Source organism: Camelus dromedarius, chromosome 27, assembly GCF_036321535.1.
Source record: "Camelus dromedarius isolate mCamDro1 chromosome 27, mCamDro1.pat, whole genome shotgun sequence".
In the NCBI taxonomy this organism is placed as follows: Eukaryota; Metazoa; Chordata; class Mammalia; order Artiodactyla; family Camelidae; genus Camelus; species Camelus dromedarius.
The window spans coordinates 10953614-10979039 of NC_087462.1; the positions used below are offsets into that span (position 1 = coordinate 10953614).

At 52.5% G+C, this 25426-nt stretch overlaps 1 protein-coding gene across 2 annotated transcripts in view; it reads left to right on the forward strand.

The window, feature by feature from the left end:
* SLC25A42 (solute carrier family 25 member 42) overlaps positions 1 to 24302 on the forward strand; it is a 32508-nt gene extending 8206 nt beyond the window's left edge. Inside the window, exons 2-9 of one of the 2 annotated variants that reach the window (XM_064480053.1) lie at positions 11174 to 11287; positions 14689 to 14794; positions 16510 to 16535; positions 17206 to 17372; positions 17736 to 17852; positions 18349 to 18500; positions 22531 to 22619; positions 23709 to 24302. In XM_064480053.1, coding sequence (XP_064336123.1) covers positions 11207 to 11287; positions 14689 to 14794; positions 16510 to 16535; positions 17206 to 17372; positions 17736 to 17852; positions 18349 to 18500; positions 22531 to 22619; positions 23709 to 23900 — 930 coding nt within the window. In that variant the 5' untranslated portion in view covers positions 11174 to 11206 and the 3' untranslated portion in view covers positions 23901 to 24302. Of the gene's footprint in view, positions 1 to 11173; positions 11288 to 14688; positions 14795 to 16509; positions 16536 to 17205; positions 17373 to 17735; positions 17853 to 18348; positions 18501 to 19704; positions 22036 to 22530; positions 22620 to 23708 lie in introns of those variants that run through there. The other variant, XM_064480052.1, reaches the window with a different exon arrangement.
* The last annotated feature ends 1124 nt before the right edge of the window (positions 24303 to 25426 follow it).

Here is a 25426-nt window from a genome sequence, read left to right on the forward strand (position 1 = left end):
AGGGGCTCCCTTGAAAGTCCCAGTCTTTGAATCCAGCACCCTGGACCCAAGAGTGTGAGCTCTTATGACCCAAGTAAGGTCACCCAAGTCACCCCAGAGTCAAGGAGAGGGTCAGCACCCCCTTCTCCAAGGTGACAAAGAGTGGAGTGGGTGGCTGCCCAGGGTGCTGTCTCCAGAAGGGGGCTGGATGTCCATTGCACGTGTGGCCCACCTTCCAGAAGCCTAAGCATCTCTGGACTTTTAGTCATTGCCCAAGTCATCAGCAAGTGTTCTCTCAGGTGGAGAGGAAGGTGAGTAGTAGCGAGCAGTACATGTCGTCCCCCAGGTGCTGTCAGAGTCCCCAGGGAATTAGGAACATGGTGCTTAGGCTCCAGGTCAGCTGGCCTGGGTGGGTGGGCAGGAAGGTTTGTTTCTGTTTTGTTTTACTGCTTAAAATTTTTTACTGCAATATAACTTACGTCCAGTAAAGTGCATTATATAGCTCAAGGAATTTTTACGTTTGTTCACACACAAAGCCTGATCAAGATACAGAGCAGTTCAAGTCCCTGGCTGGCTTCTCCACACCCCTTTCTTGTCATACCCCTCGAAGGTAACCCCATTCTGATCTTTATCACCACAAATGAGTTGTCTGTGCTTGAATTTCATTTTCAATTGTGATAAGACACATGCAACAAAATATGCCATCTTAACCTGTTCTGGGCGTACAGCTCAGTGGCATTAAGTACTTTCACACTGTTGTGTACCCATCACCAACATCCACCTCCAGAACTTTTCCATTTCCCTAAACCGAAACTCTGCCCCCTTTAAACACTGTAACTCCCCATCCCCTTCCCTCAGTCCCTGGCACCCCTCTACTTTTTATCTCTACGGATCTGACTGCTCTGGGGACCTCATGTAAGTGGAATCAGACAGCATTTGTCCTTTTGTGACTGGCCCATTTCACTTAGCACAGTGTCCTCAAAGTTCATCCATGTTGTGGCGTGTGTCAGGATGTCTTTCCTCTGTGTAGATGGACCACACTATGTTACCGTGCTTGGATTTTATTTTTGGTACACAGTCTTTTGTGTTGGCTTCTCTCTCTCCACCATTATGTCTCTGAGATCTGTCCCTGTCATTGCAAGTGGCAGCAGCTTGTCCTGTGTTGTCACATGGTCCCCACTGGGTGACTGTACCACCTGTGCAAACTCATTCTCCTGTGGATGGCTGTTGGTGTTTTGTCCATGAGGCATGCTCATCGGCTGTGAGAGCAGGGTTCAGAGCTCCCACGTGACCCAGATTCAGCCCCAGGGTCAGTGAGGAGAGGCCCTGGGAGCAGTGTGCAGGGAGGGATTCTGGCTGGGAAGGGGCAGAAGCTGAGGTCCAGAGGTGCGAGGTCCGGCAGCAGTGCCGGGAGCAGGTGGGGGTGGGGAGTTCTGTGCTTTCCCACAGCAGAGCCTTCAGTGGTCCACGCCTGCCTTTATTTCCCTGGTCAGCCTGAGTTCACTCCCCGGGGGACGTGCTGGGAAGCGGGGGCCTCCTCCTTGCTGTCCTGGCATCAGATCCCAGGACAGCCCCCTGCCTTGCCCTCCTCATCTCTCCATCCACACAGAGCTCCACTCAGTGTCCTCCCCGTGGGGGTCATCTGCCCACACTCCCTACCCTCTTGATGGTGCCACCTCCCCAGAGTGTGTACAGAGCAGGCACCCAGTCAACCTGACCTGGGGGGGGGGGGGCGGGTGTAGCTCAGTGGTAGAGTGCATGCTTCTAATGCATGGGGTCCTGGGTTCAATCCCCAGTTTCTCTATTAAAATATATATATAAATAAATAAACCTAATTACCTACCTCACCCCTCCCCCCAAAAACAGCTAACCTGACTCAGTTAACCTAGTAAGGAGGGTAGGGTCGATGAGGAAAGGGAGGCCCGAAGTGTGACCAGCCTCCTACCACCCTGGGATCCTGATGGATCAGAGAATAGCCTCCCAGGGTAGTTGGAGGGCCAGGGCTGTTTTTTCATGTAAGATACCCATCACTTAAAATTTACCATTTTACCCATTTTAAAGTATACAATTCAGTGGCACATGCAGCCACCACTTCAAAAGGAACGTTTTCGTCACCCTAAAAGGAAGCCTTGTCCTTATTAGTACTCACTCCCGTTTCCCCCTCCCCCAGCCTCTGGCAGCCGTCAGTCTGCCCTCTGTTTCAGTGGCTCTGCCTCTTGTGGATGTTTCATGTCCAAGGGACCGCACTACACCTGGCCTTTTGTGTCTGGCTTCTTTCACTTGGCATGAGGTTTTCAAGGTTCATCCATAGTGGAGCACATGTCAGTGCTTCATCACTTTTTCGGGCTGAATAATGGACCACATTTTATCTGTTCATTTATTGATGGACATGTGGGTTGTTTTCACCTTTTGGTGATTGTAGCTAGTGCTGCTCTGAGCATGGTGTGCAAGGATTTGTTTAAATATCTGTTTTCAGTTCACTTGGTACAGGCCTAGGAGTGGAATTGCTGGGTTACAGGGTAATTCTATGTTCAACTAGTTGAGGGGCCTCCAGACTGATGTCTGCAGCCACAGCAGCTCCGTCGCACGTTCCTAGTATATGAGGGCTCCAGGTTTTTTGGACAAGTTTAGGCAGACTTTGGCAGAATGAAGTCGAGATAACATGATTCTTCGTTTGGGCTCACTCACCCCAGGTGGGTGCTGCCACCAAGCGCAGCTCACAGGTCAGGAAGCCCAGGTCCCCAGGTGCTGGGGCACCTGCCCAAGGGCACTCACCTGGCAGCCAGCCTTGACCCCATGACTCTGCCTTCTGGATTACACAAGGAGATACTTCCCTGACAGGTGACAGCAGGGAGGCCAGGGTGTGGCTTTCCACTGCTGGATCCATGAGGAACCCCGGGGATAACCATTACGACCAGCCTTGGGGGGTGGAGGTGGGCAATGAGGCAGAGCATGGGCGGAGTGGGTAAGGGGAAACATCACCCCCAGACGAGACCTACACTGAGTGGTTTCCAGTGTGAATACACTGGATCTGTTTTTTGTTTTTGTTTTGGGGGGGTGGAGAACAATCGTTTATTAGTTTAAATGAGTCTTTACATCTTAATTGCAGCCAAACATATGTAAAATGTTGAGAGACTGAAAAGGCCAAAAATATAAGACATATTGATGTAGGTTTGAAGTTCCAAGCACAACTAAGTTCTCAGTTTAATGAAATGCCCCAAAGACCAGAGATTTAAAAGGCTGAATGAAAACAGGAAATGATTGTGCTTACAATTTGAGAGAAAACATCACTCCATTAATAAATTTACTAATTATTTCTTTTTTATCAACCTCACCTTCCAAAGTAGGTAATTCTTTTTTTTTAACATTTTTTTAATTAAGTTATAGTTATTTTACAATGTTGTGTCAAATTCCAGTGTAGAGCACAATTTTTCAGTTATACGTGAACATACGTACATTCATTGTCACATTCTCTTTCGCTGTGAGCCACCACAAGATCCTGTATATATTTCCTTGTGCTACACAGTACAGTCTTGTTTATCTATTCTACATTTTGAAATCCCAGTCTGTCCCTTCCCACCCCTTGACCCCCTGGCAACCACAAGTTTGTATTCTATGTCTATGAGTCTGTTTCTGTTTTGTATTTATGTTTGTCTGTTTGTTTGTTTTAGATTCCACATATGAGTGAGCTCATATAGTATTTTTCTTTCTCCTTCTGGCTTACTTCGCTTAGAATGACATTCTCCAGGAGCATCCATGTTGCTGCAAATGGCGTTATGTTGTTGGTTTTTATGGCTGAGTAGTATTCCATTGTATAAATATAGCACATCTTCTTTATCCAGTCATCTGTCGATGGACATTTAGGCTGTTTCCATGTCTTGGCTATTTTAAATAGTGCTGCTATGAACATTGAGGTGCAGGAGTCATTTTGAAGTAGGGTTCCTTCTGGATATATGCCCAGGAGCAGGATTCCTCGGTCATATGGTAAGTCTATTCCTAGTCTTTTGAGGAATCTCCATACGGTTTTCCTCAGTGGCTGTACCAAACTGCATTCCCACCAGCCCACTAGATCTGTTTTTAATTAAACTTAGGTGCCTTTTCTGTTTTGCCCTCACATCCTTCCTGGTGATGTAATAGGACCACAAGGTGGGACCAGAAGGCTTGATAACCTCTTCTCATTTGAGTAGCTCAGACTAGGGCATGGGCAAGAATCTGCCAGGGGTGCAGCCCTAGGAATAGGGGCCACCTGCCCTACTGGCCTCCTTCCCCTCACATTGGCCCCACCCAAGCCACTTCAGCCCAGAAAACAACCCCACCACTCCAGGGCCTCAGGCAGGCTCCTGAGTCTCCCTCAACCTCCCTGCATCAGACCCCATCATCTTACCTGAGTGACCCCGCGGGCCTCCCTGCCCTGCTCGCTCCCCCTCACTCCACCTTCCCAGTTCGCAATCTTTGCTCTCACTGGCTGACTCATTCTCCCCTGGGGCCTTTTGCACTCCTCACATCTCACTGCCTGGAATGCAGCACTTGCCAACCACTCCAGCCTCAGCTCCAGCACCCTTAGGGAGGCCAGCTTGGCCACCCAGTCTCGAATCTGGGCCCCCACCACTCGGTCCATCTCCCTGTTCGCTTCCTTCATGGCCTTTGACAGTTCAGCTCCCTGAATTGTCTCACTCGTTGCATGAGTGCAGGTGTGGTGCCTGTTCACTGCCACGCCTCCTCTGTAGGATGCTCTGAGCACCTATCATTATGTGAATGACCGTCCTCCCTGGGGGCAGCGGTTGGGCTGCCGTCAGTACTGGCAGTCCTGGCATTTTCATCATCTCATGTTGACCTGAAATCGGCCTCCTTGTGACTACCCTGAGCTGTCGCACAGGGCCACCGCCCCAGCTTCCTCCTGACAGCCTGTATCGGTTTACCTTGGCTGCTGTAACAAACGTCCACACACCTGGAGGCTAAAAGCCACACAGGTTTGTTACCCTTCAGTTCTGGAGGTCAGAAGTCTAACACAGGTCTGCAGGGATGTGTTCTTAATGGAGATTCCTGAAAATCTGTTTTTCTTCTCTTTTCTGGCTTGTAGAGGCCACCTGCGCGCAGCCACCAGAGTTCCCTTCTACTGCCTTCAAAACCAGCAGTACAGCATCTTCAGATCTCTCTGAAATCTGCCTCCATCACCACATGCCTTCTCTGACCTTCCTGCCTCCCTTTTAAGGACTTGTGATGACGTGGGGGCAATCCTGAGACTCCAGGACAGTTTCCCCATCTCAAGATCCTTAACTTGATCACATTTGCAAAGTCCCTTTTGCCACATACAGTAATATCCACGGGTCTCCTCGGCAAAGTGGGGAGATAAACCAGAGATTGTGACACCTCAGTCATTAGCTGGAGTGATTACCACCATAGCAGTCTCCGGCAAGGACGCATGCTTCCCCATCTGTAAAGCAGCCCCCATGCTCGTTGGTTAAAGCTGGCCGGATTAGAGAACACAGGGGCAAAGGGATTCAATAAACAATAGATGCTATCGTGCCATTGTGTCGAGCACCTGCCTTCACCCCATCCTCACCCCAACATGCAGAGGCAGAGGGTGAAGGCCTTGGCCCAGGACCCCACAGCTGCTGACCCCCAACGCCCTGCTCTGAGAAGGGGCCAAGGTCAGGGTGCACCTGCCAAGAAGGGTGCTGGTCTCCCCTCCAACTAGGCAGCATTAATCCCTCACACAGGGCTCCCATGACTGCTGGCATAGTTCCCCAGCTCCAGCCCAGGATGCAGAGACCCTGGCTCAGAGGCCCCAACAGGACAGGGAGGAGCCAGGTCCCCGGGCCAACCCTCCATAGCCACAGACATCTGAAATGTCTGGGATGTGCCAAAGGTTTCTCTGAAGCTCCTGGTTTTCTCAAAGCTTTAAAAAAATTTTTTTATTTTGAAATAATTTTAGACTTATGGAAAAATGACAAAAATAACTGAGAGTTCCTGATACCCTTCGCCCAGCTGCCCCCATTGTTAGCATCTTACACAATACAGTTATCTGAACCAGAACATTAACACTGATGCAGCAGTAAGAATTCATCTCCAGACTGAATTCTGGTTTCACCAGCTTTCCCTGTAATGTTCTCATTCTGGTCCAGGTGCCTATGTTGTACTTAGACCTTGTGTCTCCTTAGTCACCTCCGATCTGTGATGGTGCCTCGGTCTTTTCTTATTGTCCTTGACCTTCACACACTTGCTGAGAACTGCTCAGTCGCTTGAAGAGTCTGCCTCCTTGTGGTTTGTCAGGTGTTTCCTCATGATCATACTGGGGTTGTACATCTTTGGCAAGAATCCCGCAGAAGTGATGTTGTGTCCTTCCCACTGCATTGTCAGAGGTACAGTCTGTCACTATGTCCCATCACCAGTGGTGCTGACCTTGATCATTTGCTCAAGGTGGGGTCTGTTAGGTTTCTCTGCCCAAAGAAATTACTAAGTGTCTTGTGGACAGATGTTTAGAGACCACCTAAGTACCCCATTTCTCATCGTATTATCACTCCCCCATTTTAGCATCTGTCCGCCTGTGGCTCTTGATGGCAATAGGGAATACTGACATTTGCCTATTGGTGATTTTCTGTGTCCGTCACTCCTCGTACATTTCTTAAGTGAAATTCTACTATAAGAAAGAGCTATCTCTTCTCCCCTATTCATGCAGTTACCTGTGGGAATAAACTAAGGCAACCGAAATGAGAACAACAGAGGCTTGCTAGAGCCAAGGTGTCCGCTGCGTTTGGCTGAGACTCAAAGGCCGGCAGGAGAGAGGGAGACCGTTATGGTGGAGCATAGGCCCAGGTGCGCCTGTTGGAGGCTGTTGGTATAAGAAGCTGGGGGCAGCTGCCAAGAAGCAGTTGCCTTATGTGATTGGTTGTGAAGGGTATATTTTTTTCCTTCTGGTTGTCCTGAGTTGGAAACAGGAACAAAAATTAGGGAAAATTAGGGAAGCTGCAGTCACTGACCAAGTCCCAGCTTTTGGGGCCCATTGCTAGAGGAGTTGTGATTTACTTCCCTGGCTGGGTGCTACAGAGGTGGTGGGTCAGAGTTCCACTGTCACACATAGCCTGGCCATTGTCCCTCTGTATATTCTGTCTCTCTTATCTGAAGGTTTTTGGGGCTTTATTTTGTTTTGTTTTGCATTTTTTAATTGAGGTATGATTGACACGTAACATTACCATCATCCCTCAGTATCTCCAGGGCATTGGTTCCGGATTTACCCCTGGATACCAAAATTCAAGGGTGCTCAAGTCCCGTATTATAAAATGGCGTAGCATTTGCATATAACCTACGCACATTCTCCTGTATACTTTAAATCATCTCTAGGTCACTTATAATACCTAATACAATGTAAATGCTTTATAAATAGTTGCCAGTGTATAGCAAATTCAAGTTTTGCTTTTTGGAACTTTATGGGATTTTTTTGTTTTTTTCCCAATCCTCAGTTAGTTGAATCCATGGATGTGGAACCTGCAGATACAGAGGGCCAACTGTATATTAGTGTCAGGTTTACAATGTAATGGTTTAATATTTGTGTATATTGTGTACTGATCACCACAATAAGTCTAGTTAACATACATCATTGTACACAGTTACAAATTTTTATTTTTTGTGTGCTGAAAATATTTTTAAGGAACAATCCCAGTACCCTCCCTTCCCCTAAAAAACCCTCACATAAATCCTAAGCCCCGCAAAAAAGAAAACAACCCTTACTTAAATCCTGTCCCCCCTACATTATTCTTCATGGACGCCTGTTCTCTCTGCACCACCTGAAACCAAGCCGGTGGCTCACTTTAGAGGTCCCTCAGCTTCTACTCTGGATTGAGGAATGTGCACTTGAACTTAAAAAACAGATTCTCTTTTGGAAGTAAAGCCACAGGGCAGCGGGTTCGGCAGAGTGATGGCCAGGGCGTCATTTGGGGTAAATATTAACAGACATAACCTCTAGCCACAGAGCCACCACGGGGCATGGGATGTTCAGGAGCTGTGGGAGGAGAGCAAGCGCGGGTCTCCCAGGTGAACGGGCACCCAGAATGTGGGACTGAGAGGTGGGCTCCCAGCCTGAACGCGGAGACCCTCAGTGTGACAGTGTCACCAGCACGAGGAACAAGAATGCGTGTGTCCATCTAGTCCATGAGATCTAGGCAGTTGTGCACCAGACATACAGTGTCACAAGAGGTCAGAGATGCCAACAAAGGAGCTGAGAGAGGGCAGCAGGATGTCCCTACTGCTGGGGGTCCTGGAGGGACACTGAGGGCCAGAGCTCTGAGCTGTCCTCTGTCTTCTTCAAAAGATTGATTTTTTAGGGGAAAACATTTACAACTGGCCTAATTTAATGTTCCATCCCCTCTCCCTACCCTATGTACTATTTTATATAAATACATCTTTGAACTTGGGAGTGACTTACATTTTGAGAAGGCCGAGTGTGGGTTTTGAAGCAAAACCAAAGATCTGTGTTCCCCGCCCAAATGATGCCTACGAGGTGCTGTCTGGGTTTCACCTTTTTCCAAAAGTCCTGGCCAGGTGTGCATTTGCTTGTCAAGGAGCAAAACTTGAGCAAGTGGCTGCCCCGATCTTACCCTCACCCTCGTCCCCAGCACCAGGCAGTGACTTGGCTTCTCCCCTTGAGCTCCTGACCCCAGAGAACACACAGCATCCTCTGCTGTGATGAGAGGCCCAAAGGCGACTCCTGGGCCAGGTTCCTCTGAGATTCCCCAGGGACCTCCTCCCCCAGTTCTGCCGGCTGCACCTCCTGTTCTAGGATTCACTTCTCAGTGTTCTGACTTATTCATCTAAAGGATATTATGTAAATAGCAGAGACTGCAGGGGAAGAAGTCAAGAGGGAGGAGGCTCCAGGTTCCCAGCACCAGCTGAGGCCACCTGCCATACCCTGGGCCTCACCCTCAGCCACATAGGCCATTGGTCACTATGTGACCAGTGAGGATCTCCAGATAACACCCGAAGGAGCCCATGTTCTTGGGCACAGACATGGGGGCCCAACCTGGGGCTGTGTGTAGAGAAGTTCTGACTACGTTGTCCCTACTGGTGGAGGCCACTGGTGGCCGAGGAAACCTGGTGACTGTCCTGAGCATGGATGCTGTGTGGAGCAGTGGGAGCCCCAATTCAGGGAGGTGGGGGCCTTTTTTTGGGGGGGGTGAATTCAGAATCATGTGACAGTTTCAGGGAAAGGGGCCAGGAGGGAGCATGGAGGGGATGCCTTAGGGCAGTGGGAGGGGTTCTGACCAAGGAAGGGCCACGCGTGGGTTCGGTCCTCTCTCTGTTGTTAATGGATAGGTAAGTGGGGGGCAGGGAAATGCCAACTGCAAGAGAGTCTGTACATCCACAGTTAGGCTCCCGCCTATTCTTGTCTCCTCCCATGTCCAGTAAGTCCCCATCACTGTTGACAGCTCTCTATAAACAACTGGACTGTTTCCAGGTCTTTGCATCTGGACAGCATCCCAGCTGGGTCCAGGTAGGTCCCACTCATTAGTGACAGGCTGGGTGGTGTTCTCCCTTGAGGGCTGCTGTCACGTGTTCTCCCTGTCCCCCACCCCCTCCCCCACCCCCGTGGCTTCCCATCCAGACCTTCATACTTTCACTGGGACCAGCACCTGGCCATGGCCTCACTGGCCCACGAGGCTTCATGCTTACCTGTTGGGGGCACAGCAAGGCATTTGCCAAGTCACCTGCAGAGAGGCGCACCCAGTGGCCGCTCCCTTGCCCACTCGCCTCATCCACCAGTTGCGTTACTGTCCCTACACAGTAACAGATCAGCCCTGTCCTTGTGCACTGTCCCCACATGTGCCAACGCCCCCCACTGACAGTTAAACCCAACTTTCTCCTTATGAGTGCAGTCAAGTACCTGTCATATTTTTAAGTTGTTGCCTTCCTGGTAACTTGGCTGTTTCTTTGCCTTTTTTGTCTTGAATTGTTTTTGTTTTTGTTTTGTTTTTAACTGATTTGAAATAGCTCTTTATTTCCTAGGAAATTAGCCTTTGACCTGAGAGACAAAATCTTGAGCCCTTCCCCCAGGGCAGAAATCCCCTCTTGACCCTGCAATCCTGGAGAGCTGCCTGGAGGCTCCAGGCCCTGGTGGGAACAGCTTGTGGGCTGTGGCTGCCCCTTCTGCTCAGGGTTGAGGGGGCACAGGGCAACCCAGATTCTCCTCAAAGAAGGGCGTTTAGTCTTAGTTTCCTGTTGCCGCTGTGACAGATCACGACAAACTGGCTTAAGACAACAAAACTCTGGAAGTTCTGGCACTCAGAGTCCCCAGTTAAGGTGTGTGGCCATGCCCTCCGGGAAAGCTCTAGAGGAGGATCCTTCCTTGTCTCCTCCAGATTTTCTGCTCCAGGCGTTCCTTGGCTTGTGTTATCACTCCAACCTCTGTCTCTGTCTTCACAAGGCCTTCCCATTTGTGTCTCTTTTTTTGTCTCTTATCAGATTACTTGTCATTGATTTTAGAGCCCATTTTAGGTAGGAAACAGTCATTGGGTAATTTTAAAGCATGGAAACGGAGACCTCCAAGCATACTGGTGCCCAGCGGCATCTCAATGACACCAGGCCTTCACCCTTTTTTCCTTCTGGTCCCCTCCCTGCAGTTGGCTGAGCTTTACCTGTGCTTCTTCTGGGAGGTTCCGTGTGGGTTTCCAGGGAGGAATCCTCAAGTATTAGGACTCTTTACTGTAAGCTTGGCTGCAAAGAGCAAGCAGCCACACAGTAGGAAAAAGATTAATTTTCTTAAAGTATTTCTGTGGACAAAATCTCAGATCCAAGATGGCATAAGCCCAGAAGGCATTGGGCTCCAGGCAGGTGGGGCCCCTCCACACCCCACAGCCCTGCCTCCTACTGTGACCTTGCTGGCTGCTTAACCTGTCTGAGCCAATTTAGACTGTTGGTACTAGGTGAAAAAAACAGACGACACAGAGGCCTGTGTGTGAGAATCAAAGAGCCAATGAGAAAAGCTTTTGTAAACAATTAAGCTATCAGCGTGATCAGCACAGGGGACTGGCATCAGGATGCAGGCTTGGATGTCTTTCTCCTGCAGGGAGACAGAAGCCAGGTTAGGAGGAGTGTGCCACTGGTTGGCGCGTTGCTGGCATCACGGGATTTGAGGATGAGTCACAGGCCCCAGGCCGGTGGGGGAGGCCACCTTTTTACTTTGCTCCCTCTTGCTCCCCAGGACCGAGTCCCCACCGTCCTGAGCAGGCCTGGAATGGGTAATGGTGTGAAGGAAGGCGTGGTGCGTTTGCGTGAGGATGCTGAGTCCGTCCTGCCCTCATCTGTCTCTTCAAAGGCAAGTACCCCAGCCTCCCCATGGGCGTTCTCACCACGTCCCTCTTCTGTGCTCGCACCATATTACAGATCCCCCTACACACACTGAGGGCGAGGCCGTGGGGGATGACACAGGCTGCTTTTGATTCCATTTTTATAGCCCCATTTGTGCTGTGGATCCGGGTGGCCCACCACCTGGCCAAAAAGCCAAAACCTCACCCACATTTGGCTGGGATGTCAAAGGTATCCTTGTGCCCCTTTTCTGTCTCAGGTTTGCCAACACAAAAGAATTAGCCAGAGGTGGGGTGGGCCTCGGGGGAGGGGGCTGCGGTGAGGAGTTTGCTCTTAGCTCTGAGGTTCATCTGCGATTATGCCCTTCAGTTGAAGAAGAAAAGGTTTATTCCCTCATAAAGAAATTGGATCAGCCCTGTCCTTGTGCACCAGAGAAGCTGTTAGACGTTCTCCCAGCTGAACCTCGAACACAGGCTGACCTAGCCCCACAGAGAAACCCACTTTCACTGCCAGGCTGGCTCAGGTGCCTGCAAGCAGTGTTCAAAGTCCGTGGGCTCAAAGGCCAAAGCAGCATCATCCCCGAATTCCACGTCACCCTGTGGAGTGCCAGGTGGGCAGAACTGATTCTCAGGGCCAGTGTCTGGGTCCACCATCACCACACTGGGCGGTGGGGGGCGAGCTCCAGAATGGTCACCTCCATCCCTCACAGTTTAGTGAACTTCCCAGCAGAGTATAAGGGAGACGTAGCCTTCCCTCCATCGGCCGCTGGATGTGGATCTCACCAAGCAGATGTGCCCAGCAAGGGCCCCCATGCTGGGCATGTGCTGGGACGCACACAGCACTGGTTTTCCCCCGTGCTGGCTGGCATGACCCACATCAATCTTGGTCTACTTGGCCAGCCCAGTGCAGGGAGCTCACTGTGCCAAGTCCCATTTCTTTGGTTAAGGAGCCGGGCATCTTCTTGTGGTGTTCACATGGATCTGGTTTGTGGATCATCCGTTTCCTCTCCATCGGACTGCCTGCCTCATTCTTCACCTGCAGGATCTCTTCATATGATGGATATAGAGACACTGACTGTTTGGTGATGCCGATGCCAAGCTCGTTAAAGAATAAGCGGGGGTGTGGTCGTTTACAAATCCCTGGAAGGGCATCCAGAGGCGGCAGTGGTGGCCTCCTCCACTGAGCGTGTGTTGTGGGCTTACAGTGGGTCCCCGGAGCTCCACATCCAGAGTTTGGGTTTAAGGACATGTGTGTTCCCGATGTGCAGAGCTGGCCTGTGATTGTAAGAACCCAGACTGCACAGGAAGTAACCTGGTGAAGGAGATGGAAGGGACACATTGGCCCTCCTTCTAGTGCCCACAGGGTGCACAGAGGGAATCCTCTGCTCACAGTGGCTCGAGGTGAGCAGTCACCACACTGATTCACAGACAGGAGATTAAGGCAGAGGGCCTGTTGGGCCTCGGAGCTGGTGCCAGGAACACCACCGAGCCTTCTGGCATCTGATGTCCACACCCCTCAAAGCCAAAGGGACCAGACACCCAGAACCTTCCTGTGTGACCCAGAAAAGGCAGGGGTCCCCAATAACAGGCCTGTGTGAAGCAAGAAGATGGACCCCCATGGTGAAGCTCAACCTCAGAAGCTGTGGGAAGTTGTTTGTTGTTTATAGGGACAGGTGGGCTGGGCTGGTGGAGGGGACACCGGGGGCATTAAGGGAAAAGGGCCAGGTTGTGGGGCACATGGCCACTGCGAGCATCTGGGACACTTGGGATAAAATCTGGGACCTGGGCCAGGAGACAGCACCTCACTGTATCAAAGATGAGGAACAGGAGACCAGAGGGGCCATCCCGTCACTGTGGTTAGTCAGGACAGAGCCCAGACTCAGGCCAGGATTGTGGACAGACCCAGCCCTTCCCCCTGAGCCTCCTGCTGAGCTGAGCAAACGTGGAGGCCCAGTCTGGACGCCGGCGTTGCCAGCTGTACCCACCCAAACCTCCTCATCCCTCCCCGCTCTCAGCCGCCCTGGTCCCAGCCTCTGCTGCCTCCATCCTGGGCTTTGCTGGAGCTGCCTTTTCTCTGGTTACAGTTAAAACAGCCTGTTCCCCTTCACACTTCTCCATTTCTCTTTAGGCAAAGACCAGCCTCCTTGCCCGGCCCCCCATGCTCTGTGGGGTCCAGCCCCACCCAGATTTCATCTCTTTTCCCTGTCAGCCACCCTGCCCACTTTGTGGTCCCCCAGGGCCCCCTACCCCTTCTCACCACTGCCTCTGAGTGTTCCATTCCTCCCCGTCTCTCACACACACACCGCAGTTAGCTGCACCTCATCCTTCAACCTCAGCCCCTTACCCACTACCCTGCATTCTCCCGGAACCCTGAGCCCCCTCCTCATAGCCCCTCCGAGACCGGTGACTGCACGCATTTGTCTGAAGAATTAGTTCATGTCTGGCTTCCCCTGTGGACTGGCAGCCTGGTGGCGGGGGGAGGGGGGCTCGTACATACCCCTGCCCCTCACTGTGTGTCCCCAGGCCCTGAGGGCACCTGGTCCTCATGGACTTCGCAGATTCCTGGGATCACTGAGCTCTCTGCTCCTCACCACCCCTGCTCGCTGCCGAGTGAGGACAGGTGGGGACAGGTTCTGTGGCTGAGTCAGCAGTGGAATGGAGACACCAACTGGATGAGCCAGTGGCTTCCTGTGCAACGACTCAGGGCTCCATGGGCCTCAAAGGAAGAAGGGCTGTTTGAGCCAGGGCTCAAGGAGCCTCAGGAAGACCTGGGAAGGCACTGGCTCTGAGGCTGGCCGCAGATTCACACAGTGCCAGTCAGCCACGTCACTGTCACCATCACCCTCGCCTTGGTTGGATGAAGAGCCACAGACATCCACCCTAGAAGTCTTGATAGAAAACTGTGGAAAGAGGACACGCTGAACAGAGTCAGGATCTGCTTGCCTGATACCCCCTGCCCAACCCCCTGACCACAAGGATCCTTTGCCCTGAAACGCTGCAGCGTGAGAGTCCCTCACAGACAGGCAGTGGGTGGAATCAAAGCTTCCAAGTGGGACAGGCCAGGGGTGACTCTTGCGTTTGTAGTCGGTCCCATTTTAGGCTGTCTCTGAGGACTTGGAACCTCACAGAGCAGCCCAGCCAGTGCATTACCTCTTGTGTGGATGGTCCCTGTGGCTCAGGAGGCTTTCCCTGTGGCACACCAGGCTCCGTGGCCACTGGACCCACCACAGCTCACCCTGTGCCCCAGCATGCCCAGGGCCCAGCAGAGCTGTGTCACTCCAGCCACAATGTATCTGGCAACCCTGGACCAGGGGGAGAAGGAAAATGTTCCTCCTGGAAATTGTCCTCAGCAGAGCAGACACCTCTGCTCCCTCTCCAACAACAGACCGCATGTCCGTGTGTTTTCTTGCAGAGTGATCACAGGCAAGTTCTCCGCTCCCTCTTGTCCGGGGCCCTGGCTGGAGCTCTTGCCAAAACAGCAGTAGCTCCTCTGGACCGAACCAAAATCATTTTCCAAGGTAAATGCTGCCTGTCATCTATGCCATGCAATAGAGAAGCTACCAGGCAGTCACCCTCCTCCATGGGCCCCCAAACTGCACTGCAAATTGGTTTTTAAGATGCCTCTTTAGAATCCACTTAGATACATCTGAAATATGTGTGGTTTACTGTACAGGAATTATACCACAATAAAGGTGTTTTTTAAAAAACAAAAATCAACTTAGAAAGTCTATTAATGTTTAGGACTGGAGTCACAATGTACCACAAATCAGGCAGCTTAGAGCAATAGGAATTTATTCTCTCACTTTCTGGGGGCCAGAATTCCAAATTCAAGGTGTCTCTAGGGTTGATTCCTTCTGGGGCCCTGAGAAAGTATCCTTCCTCACCTCTTCCAGCTTCTGGTGGCTCCAGGCATCCTTGGCTTATGGCCGCATCCCTCCAACCTCTGCCTTACCCTCTGTGTCTGGACCCTCTCCTCTTCTTATAAGCACACTGTCATTAGATTAGGGCCCACCCTACTCTAGTATGACCTCAGTTTAATTTAATTACATCTGCAAAGACCCTGTTTCCACTTAAGGTCACGTTCATGGGTGCTGGGGATGAGGACATGGACGTATCTTTTGGGGGGTCAGAGTTCACGAAACCATCTCCCTCCTTCCTTAGGGTTAAGCAAGCACAGGGTCCCCTGAAGATGAGGCCTTTTTGTCCCACAGATGGTGACCAGTGCCTGCACAGCGTCAGGCAGAAGGACAGTCACAACCTGGGACCCTTGCCCCCTCAGCTGTTTGGGAGGAGAGAACTGCAGGCTCGAGCCAGTCCCTCCCCACTTCCTCAAGCTGGTCCCCTAGCCTCTCTGGGCCTGTTTCCTCACCATAAAACAGAAACATTGCTGTCAACCCTGTCCCCACAGAGGAGTAAGCTGCCATGGGAAAGGGCCGGCGTGCAGCTGAGCACGCACGCCCTCCATCGGCTGTTTTGTTACTGGAACAACCGCTCAGTGTAGCACCCCTCAGGGAGCTGTGTTTAACTTCGAAGACAGGAGGTGTGCACATGTCCACGCAGATGGGAGTACAGGGGTGTCCTGGGAATATGGCAGACACTGGGGAAGTGAGATGGGGGCATTGCAAGACAGAGACCCCTCATGGCTTGTGTTTCTGGGTCCTTGTGGCCATTGTGGCTCCAGCCCCTGGTGACAGAGCTCACCATGGAGTGGGGGCCGTAAGCCAGGCAGCCATAGAGGGTAGGATATGGGGATTAGGGCAACCTGTCCCAAGCCTTGGAGAAGACGGGGCAGACCCCAGATGTTCTGAGGGAGCCGGAGGCCCTCGGCTGACCCCGGCGTGGTTAATGGCTGGGACACCTCCCCCAGAGGGGTTTGGTAGAATTGGAGTCCAGTCAGGTTGGGGGCTGCTGGATGTCCACCCCCAAGAGATGCATCCTTGCAGCTCCTGCAGAGAACCTCACTATCCTGGAGGGTCAGGTGGCAGCTGGACTCCCCTTCCTGGGGAGAAGTTGGTGTGCAGAGGGGCCTGGCCGTGAAGAGGGGAGAAGGTTCCTGGGAGGAGGGTGACTTTGCAAGGTTGCCCCCACCTCAGCCCTTGTGGGGGTGGGGGGCATCCCCAGGGGTTGCTCTCACTCCCCATGCTCAGACCAGAACCCTGCGGTGGGGGTCAGGCAGCCTGGGGTGTCCCATCCTTATATCTCACACTCTGTTGTGTTTTTGGTTTTTTTCCAGTGTCCTCAAAAAGATTTTCTGCCAAGGTGAGCCGCTAGGTCATGGACCCCGGCTCTGGGGCCTTCACCTTCCGCCCTGCTGGGCTGGCGCAGGCAGAGAAGGAAAGTGGTGGGGGTTGGGGAAATGCTTTTTAAGGTGCTTTTTCCCATTGGTTCCCCCTAGGCCCGGGCCAGCTCCAGGGCTGCTGCTGGGTGACCAGGCCTCTCCTGCCAGGCACCAGGGCCACGGCCACCTGTCTCACACCCTGAGCTCTGCCTGGACACAGCCCACCCTGGGAATTGACAGGAGACCCACCTATCCTGGGGGCAGTGGCAAGAGGACTTGACAGTCTAAACTCAGTTTTCATATCTGATTTATTTTTAAGCACAGAGCAGGTGTCATCTTCTTAGTAAAGGAAAAGAAAGTAGTTTTAAAAGCTAGACTACCAAACACCAACAACGTCCTCTGGGCAGGGCTGTCAGTCTACTTTGCAAATGTGGTTCCAGGCTCACTTTACCATTCCCAAGGCCAGAGGATTGGCTGGGGCGGAGGGGGTTGCTGTCCCATGCTGGGCCCAGAGAATGCGGGGGAGGGGATTAAGGCGAGGTGGGCAGGGGAGGTCCGGGCTCTGCGCTCTGCTAGCATGGGCGATGCTCGGGAGAGGCAGGTGGAGGCTGAGGGCGTTGACCTTGACCCTCTCCCCTGTTCTCCCCCCAGGAGGCCTTCCGGCTCATCTACTTCACCTACCTCAACGAAGGCTTCCTCAGCCTGTGGCGCGGAAACTCGGCCACCATGGTGCGCGTGGTGCCCTACGCAGCCATCCAGTTCAGCGCGCACGAGGAGTACAAGCGCATCCTGGGCCGTTACTACGGCTTCCGCGGAGAGTGAGCCACCCCCCACCCCCCAGCTCTGCCGCATCTCCCTGGTCTCCGGTCTTCCGCATGGTCACCATGTCGGAACTTCTCTGGTATCCGCGTCTCCCCGCAGAACCTAAGTCCCAGGAGGGCCAGCGATCCCAACTGCCCCAGAGCGGGTGGGAAGGGTGCACGTCATCCATTAACTCATACACGGAAGGGACAGGAAAGGCAGCCAGGGGAATTTAGAAATGAAGTCCATAGAGACCCCCGCCCACCCCGCCCCCGGCAGCTCAGCAGCCAGGAAGCCGGGCCACGCCTGTTCTCCCATCCCTCCCCACCCAACCCTGTGGGCACCGGCCTCAGGTCTCACCTTCTCCCCACCTCTTTCAGAGCCCTGCCTCCCTGGCCCCGCCTCCTCGCCGGTGCACTGGCTGGAACCACAGCCGCTTCACTGACGTACCCCCTGGACCTGGTCAGAGCACGGATGGCCGTGACCCCAAAGGAAATGTAAGCCCTACCACGGTGACACTAACACTGGCACCAGGAGCTCTGTCTAGTGGGGCTCCCAGGTTGGCTGTCTCCATCAAGAACCCTGGGGTTTGGCTCCAGGCCTCCACATCCGACAGCAGATGAAGCGGTGCCGAGACTGCCGCCCGGACCTTGCCGGGTACCATGGGGCAGGCCAGGTGTACAGCTCTGCAGCAGTTCCAGAAAGACAGTAATTGGATCTCTTAGCTTGGGGGTCAGTTTCTGCTTCCATCAAACCCAAAGTCTTCATGTTGAGTTGGGCACAGACATGTTAAAAATGCATCCGACCAAAAGACAAGGGCTGAGCACAGCAGAGTGATGCTGATGTTGAAGGTGGAGTATGGCCTTAGGCCGCACGGCCCCCTCCAGTGGCAAAACTTCTACCAGGGGGTTCTGTCAACTTCCGGCCCCCCTGAAGTGGGAGGAGCCGAGAATTAGAGAGTCTCAATCCCAGTTGAGTCTCAGTGTCTTGCAGGTACAGCAACATCTTTCATGTCTTCATCCGCATCTCCCGAGAAGAGGGGCTGAAGACTCTATACCACGGCTTCGTTCCCACGGTCCTGGGGGTCATTCCCTACGCCGGCCTGAGCTTCTTCACCTACGAGACGCTCAAGAGCCTACACAGAGGTGAGGGGCGGGGAGCCAGGGCAGCACCTCCCTGGTCACACAGACCTGGAGGCGGGTGGAGGCGGGTGGGGGTGAGGGGCACTAAGGCTTCTCTGGGAGGGGCAGGCTGGGGGCCCAGGGGCTGGATCAGGAGAAGATGTATCCAGCCAGCCCTGAGGAAGCTGGACTCAAGACCTTTAATGCCTCATTTTGAGAGCAGCCTTGTGAAGTCCAGTGTCACTCAGAGTGCTAGCAGCCACTGGTGCACCCAAACACAAACCGGGAAAAACCTACATGGAGAGGAAGTGTCCTCCGTTTCTTTTGATAATTTTGAGAAACTGGAAAAGTACAAACACCATAACCCTGCTTGTACCTGTCGCTTGGTATGATCAGGCATTAATATTCTGCCTTATTTGCTCCAACATGTTTTCTGTTAAAATGTTTCACGTAAAGCTGAGGTTCCCTGTAACAGATCCCCAGCCCCCTCCGCATTGAGGCCTCCTTATTAGGGGTTGGGCTGCTATTTCGGGTTTCTGGTGATCAGCTGACATCCCAGGCGCTCCTCTCTGTGTGGGTGTGAGACCCTGTTTTTGGTTTTCCTCTCCACCCTCTCCTCTTCCAAGGGCTGCGCTTGCCCTGGGGTCCTCCCCCTGACCCACGTCATGCCCCTCGTGGTGCTGGCAGGTCCCTTCATGTTTTGCCCGTCTGCTGAGGGAATAAGTAGTCTCCCTGGTTTTTAAATCCTAGTTTCAAATTTACAACACATTTTTAAAGGACCCCTGTTGATCTGTTGCTGCTCCTTCGTCCTTCCTGCCCACATGTCCTCACAGCGCCTGTTTGGATGGCTCCCCTAGGGCTGGCCAGGTGGTGGAGAGGGTTATGGACACAAGTAACGCTTTCCTTCTTTGCTAGACCCAAAACAAGAATGACTGAGTATGAGCTCGTTCTGGGTCTCAGGACTTGGTTATATAATTCTCTGTGCTCTTCTGTCTTAAAATCTTTTACTTCTCAAATTTGATTACAAACAAGTGACCTGGAGGTGTGGGAGTAGTGAGGCCATGGCCCAGGTGGGAGGACCCAGGCAAGCTGGTTGGGTCTTGAAACGCACTGTGAGTGCGGGGTGCAGGGGTGCGTGTGGGTGCCAGCACCTGTGGGTGCCAGTGCGCCTTTGGGTGCGTGCCCCCTCCTGCCGCCCTCACCGCCCCTCCCGCCCCTCCCCCTGCAGAGTACAGCGGCCGCCAGCAGCCCTACCCCTTTGAGCGCATGATCTTCGGGGCCTGCGCCGGCCTTATTGGGCAGTCAGCTTCTTACCCACTGGATGTGGTGCGGCGGCGCATGCAGACAGCCGGCGTCACAGGCCACCAGCGCACCTCCATCGTGCGCACCATGCACACCATTGTGCGGGAGGAGGGTGTGGTGCGCGGCCTCTACAAGGGCCTGAGCATGAACTGGCTCAAGGGTCCCATCGCGGTGGGCATCAGCTTCACCACCTTCGACCTCATGCAGATCCTGCTGCGGCATCTGCAGAGCTAGGGGCCAGTGGGGTCGGCTGCTTTCAAGCTTCAGTTGGTGGTGGACCGCTGACCCCTTCGTTTCTGAGCCCCGGGAGCGAGGATACGCTGGGTTCCATCCCCGGCCGCACAGATGCACCTTGTGGAACAGGCAGGGGTTGGGGGGACCTGGGCTCAGTGTGGACAGGTCTGACGGAAAAGCCAGTGGCCCTTGAAGTGCATTGTTGGGACTGGGGGGCCAGGGCTCCCATGCTTTGCTCTTCCAGCCTCAGCAGGGCTGGGGCTGCCCCCGGAGGTATTACCCTAAACGCCCTGAGTCATGAGTTGCCAGCACTGCCTCCTGGTGCCCTTTGTGCCCTTGGACAGGCTCCTGATTCTAGTGACCCGGTCCCCACTGGGCTCAGGGCCAGACCTCGCCCGCCCCTTGCTGTTCTGAGTCTCTGCTCAGGGGTGGGGGAAGCTCCAGAGGGTGTAGGGGAGAGGCCTGGCCTCCTGCCCTGTCCCCAGTGAGACCAGCCTCCTGCTGAGCTATGGCTGCAAATGCAGCCTCTCCCTCCCCTGTCCTGCCCACCCCGCCTTTGCTGTCTTCACCATTACTTCCCAGATGACATGATTCTGTCCCCAGAGCCTCCCACTGGGGAACAGCCTTCTCCCAAGAGTGTTATCCCTATCCCAGACTCAACCTAGGATTAGGTCTTCCCCTCTGTTCCCCCACACGCCCCCCACCCTGGTTTGTAATGTTCCCAGGAGGGTCACGCCTCCTCCAGTCAACAGGGTTTGAGGAATCGCAATAGGTTTAGGTCTGAGCCCCAAGCTAGGGGCATCTGCCTGGGTTGCCTGCTCTGGGCCCAGAACTTCCTGTCTGCACCCCACGGGCTGCACTAATGGAGGCCAGGGCTTGGGCCCTGACCCTCTGCCCTTAGGCACAGTGGCTCCTGAGGGAGGCTCATGGCACCTGGCATATCCCTGGCTCCCCACCTGAGCGGTTACTTGGCTGGGACATGGGACGGTTTGAGGCCCAATGGCGTTGTCTGGCTTCCCGTGAATGGAATACACAGAGGCAGCTGGCAGCCTCGATTCTCCCAAAGTGACAGCCGCTGAGACAGCGCCTGGCCTGGGGGCAGGAAGCTCGAAGAGTCAGAGTGCCCCAAGGAGCTGGTCTCACAGAGGAGCCCCCTGGGGCCTGCTGGGGACTCCGAGACACCTGGTTCCTAATGATGTTTAGAGTTTGATTTTGGAGGGGTTTGTTTTTAAATTTGACTGGCCCTGGGTCTAGACACAATAAACCTTGATCAGGTCAGTCTGGGTCCAGGACCAGGGCTACCAGAGGGTCCATTTTCACAGTTGGCTTAGCAGCTATGATGTGTGAAAGGGTCCGAGACGGTGTGTTTGTAGCCACACACGAATTTCCAATTGTGATTTTCATTTCCTCCCTTCATTCTGCCCCATTTCTGTTTTTCATGCCTTAGTCCTGTGGGCGTGAGGACCGCTCTTTCTGTGCTGCCTGCACTTTTCCACCAGCCAGCCCCATCTTTGTTCCCAGGGGCCTGGGCAGCCTGTGATGGCTGTCCTGTGGGGTGAGCGTTCAACCACCTCCTCCCAGCCTTGCCCAGTGCTCAGGGGAGGCAGAGGTGCCCTTCACAGAGAGATGGGATGGGGACTCGAGGGCATCCAGGCGAGAGCAGCAGTGATGGAGTCCACCCCAGGCGGGTGAGACCAAATGGATGGTTAAGCAGCGCCCCCTGTTGAACTGCAGGCTGGGCCGGAGCAGGGAGGGTCCCTCAGGATGACTGGCCCTGGCGTGCCTCCCCTAGGTGGCTCCCAGCCAAATGGGCCAGTGTAGCGCTGCCCCTCCCCCCAGCCCTGCACACAGCCGGGCAGGGGGCCCCCCAGTAGTCACACTGCTCTCCATTGGTTGCCTGTCCTGATTTGCAGTTACATTTTGATGCCATGAAGACACTTTGTTTATATATAATGTTTATATATTTTAAAGATTTGTGCCAAGAGAGTATATTTAATAAAAATTAAAATGACTTTTTCTCCTGCCCATGTCTCTTCTGCTCTTACCCTCACCCTCCCCAAACCAAAAACAGGTTTGAAGTTATTTTGGCAGATTTTTGAACAGAGGCTTCAATAAACCTTTTTTTTTTTTTAATGTAACTGTTGTATGGATTGTTAAACCAGTTTATGATTTGCTACAAAGTGCAAACTGCACAGTTTACTATGAAAAGTAGGTCTGCCTCCCAGTTCCCTTCACAGGGGCTGTTACCAGTTTCTCCTGTCTCCTGGAGAGATCCTGCGTACACACACTTGTCGCTTTGGATGTCATTCTGGATGGGCTGTGTCCTGCTTCAGTGAGCCCTGCCCAGAAGTCCTATGATTTCTCTCTTCTGAGCCCCTTGTCGGTGACCTGCTGGGGGCTCTGCTCCACAACTGGCTGAGGCTTCGGGCCTCAGTGTCACGTCCTACCCCAGGGTGGCTGGCCTGGATGAGGCCACCAGAGAGCTCCCAGGGGCCACTGAGACTCGGTTCCTCTACAGCCCATTGTCCAGGACCACTTACAGGGGTCACCCAGCCAGAGGCGGACAATGGGAACCTCCCTGTGCTCGCGGGCAGGCAGGGCAGCCAGGTGAGCACTAGTGTCTGCGTGTGCGCATGCGTTTGGGGGGCTGTGTGTGTGTGCGCTCGCATGGTGGTACGGGGTGCTGGGTGGCTCCACTGAGCTTCCCCCTTGCTGCTCTGCTCTGGTGCTTTCATCCAGTTTATTTCTTGCACATTGGTCCCTGACGTGTACAGGTCTCACTGTTTAGTGACAGTTTAGTGTTTTCCTGGAGGATGGCCTGTGATGAGATCCACCAATCCCTGATTGACAGGCAGCTCGGTTGTTAGTAAGTTGTTGCCATGACAACATGGTAGTGGCTCCTGGGGGCTGCTGAGCTCGCCCCCAACATCCACCCCGATTTCTGGTCAGCCCCACTTCTTGCACCAGCTCCTGAGCCTGGGGGGGGGGGTCAACACCTCCCCATTTCCCACCACCACTGTGGCATACCCTAATATGCAGAGGTGGGCACTTGACCCCAGCTGGGCCTGTGACAATAAAGATGTTTGCTAGCCTCTTCCAAGGAGAGCTATGGGATGCAAACATCCTCTCCCACTGGTCCCAGGGGAAGAAACCCCAACTCCAGGTGGTTGTTGGCACTATCTTGTGGCTGCAAAGTAAGAACAAATCCCAGCACGAAGCTGCTCTACTGCAGAAAGTAGAGCAGAGATGAGCAGAGAAATTGGATTCTTGGTGACATTGTCAGGGCTGCTGGATTCAGCTTTACCTGAAGCTGAGCTGCCTCTCAACTTCCAGCAACATGTCACTTTATCCTCTATTTAAAACAGGGTTGAGTTTCCTGGCACTTTCAATAAATTTCCTTGTATGTGAAAATTTGGCATTTAGTTCATAAGCTAGTGTGCCTGTGGGGTAAGCTTCTAGGAACAAAATTGCTCAGTAAAGATCAAGGATATATTAATAGTGTAGCTTATGTTGCCAGTGCCAGTCCCAGCATTTATAGTTCCCACCAACTGCTCTTCCCTGGAAGCCACTTTGACTCAGCCTGGGGGCTTCCCCACAGGAGCTAATGACTGTAGACAGCTGGAGGGTACGTGGTGCAGCCCCTTGCCACTGGGGTGGAACGACTCTCAGGCCGTGTGCTATGCTTGTGCCCCTCAGGTCTCCAGCAGGACCCAGTCTAGATTGCCTAGAGTCACCTGCTCATTGACGCCCCCTGCAGGGCTCCTTCCCTCCCTGTCTCACATCCTCACCCTCATCGCTGCTTCCTGGAGTCACCTCTCAGGTGAGCCAAGGGCCCTGAATCCTCAAGATAGGGTCATCTTTGGGGGGAATCTATCCAAAGAGAAATAGAAATGCCAGATACTCCTGCAAGGAGATGGTATCCATTTATATCACATGCCTTCGCTGTCCGAGTTTCCTGTGGCCACCGTGACAAAGTACCTGGGTGGCTTAAAACAACAGAAATGTATTTTTTCACAGTCCTGGAAGGCAGAGGTCTAAAATCTTCCTTCTGAGGCCACAAGGGAAGGATGTGTTCTAGGTCTGTCCTTGACTTCTAGCTAGAAGTCTGTCTTCTCTGTGTCTTCTCCTTGTCTTTCTTCTGTGCAGGTTCATGTCCAAATTTCCTCTTATAAAAGAAAATTTTAGTGGGGAGTTATAGCTCTGTGGTAGAGTGTGTACTTAGCATGCCTAGGTTCCTGGGTTCAATTCCACAGTACCTGCACTAAATTAATAAGTACACAAACAAATCTAATTTCCTCCCCCTCCAAAAAAAAGATAAATAAAATAAATTTAAATTAAAAAAATTTTATAGTAACCTATAATGAAAGAGAATATGAAAACGAATATATGTATGTATATGTATGACTGAAACATTATGCTGTACACCAGAAATTGATACAACATTGTAAACTGACTAGACTTCAATAAAAAAAGAATGTCAGGGGGAGTTTATAGCTCAGTGTAGAGCACCTGCTTAGCATGCAAGAGGTCCTGGGTTCAATCCTTAGTACCTCCATTAAAAAAATAACAACAACAACAACAACAACAATAATAATAATAAAATAATAAATAAATCTAATTACCTCCTACCCAAAAAAGAATGCCCTCCCACAAAATAGTGGAAACCAGAAAAGAAGTTTGCATTAAAAACAAAAACAAAAAAATGTTTTTTTCCTCTTCTAAGGACACCAGTCTTATTATAGGATCAGGGCCCAACCTAACGCCCTCATTTTAACTTAATCGCATCTATAAAGACCCTACCTCCAAATAGTCACATTCTGAGGTCCTGGAGGTTTCGGACTTCAACACAGGAATTTGGGGGAGAACGCAATTCAGCCCATAAGCACCCATGGCTGGTCACCAGTCTTTTTGGTCTGCCATAATCTGACAGGGAAAAAATGGCATCTCATGACTTTACAGTGCTTTTTTACTTGTTTCTCCCCTGAGTCCATCTGGGAGATCTGTCCTCATAAGCGGCACTCAATCTTTTGTGTTCCTACCACCTACATAGTTTCTCCCAGGTGACCTACTCATTCCCAGGTCAGCTTTTTGCCCTCAGATGTAATGCAGTGAGGGTTGGGGTATAGCTCAGTGGTAGAGCGTGTGCTTGGCGTGCGCAAGGTCCTGGATTCAATCCCCAGTGCCTCCAGTAAGGGAAAAAAAATACAAAAATAAGTAAAACCCAAGAAAGTAAGAAAGAAAGAAAGAGAGAAAGGGAAAAAGGGAGGAGGGGAGGAAGGGAGAACTCAGTGCCTGCCGCCTTTGCACGATTCACCCATGGGCAGGAATCTCCCCAGGATGCGTCCCTAAGGAACCCGCTGGCCATGGGGTCACCATTTCCAAATGCTGCCAAAACACACCCCAGCGAGACTGTG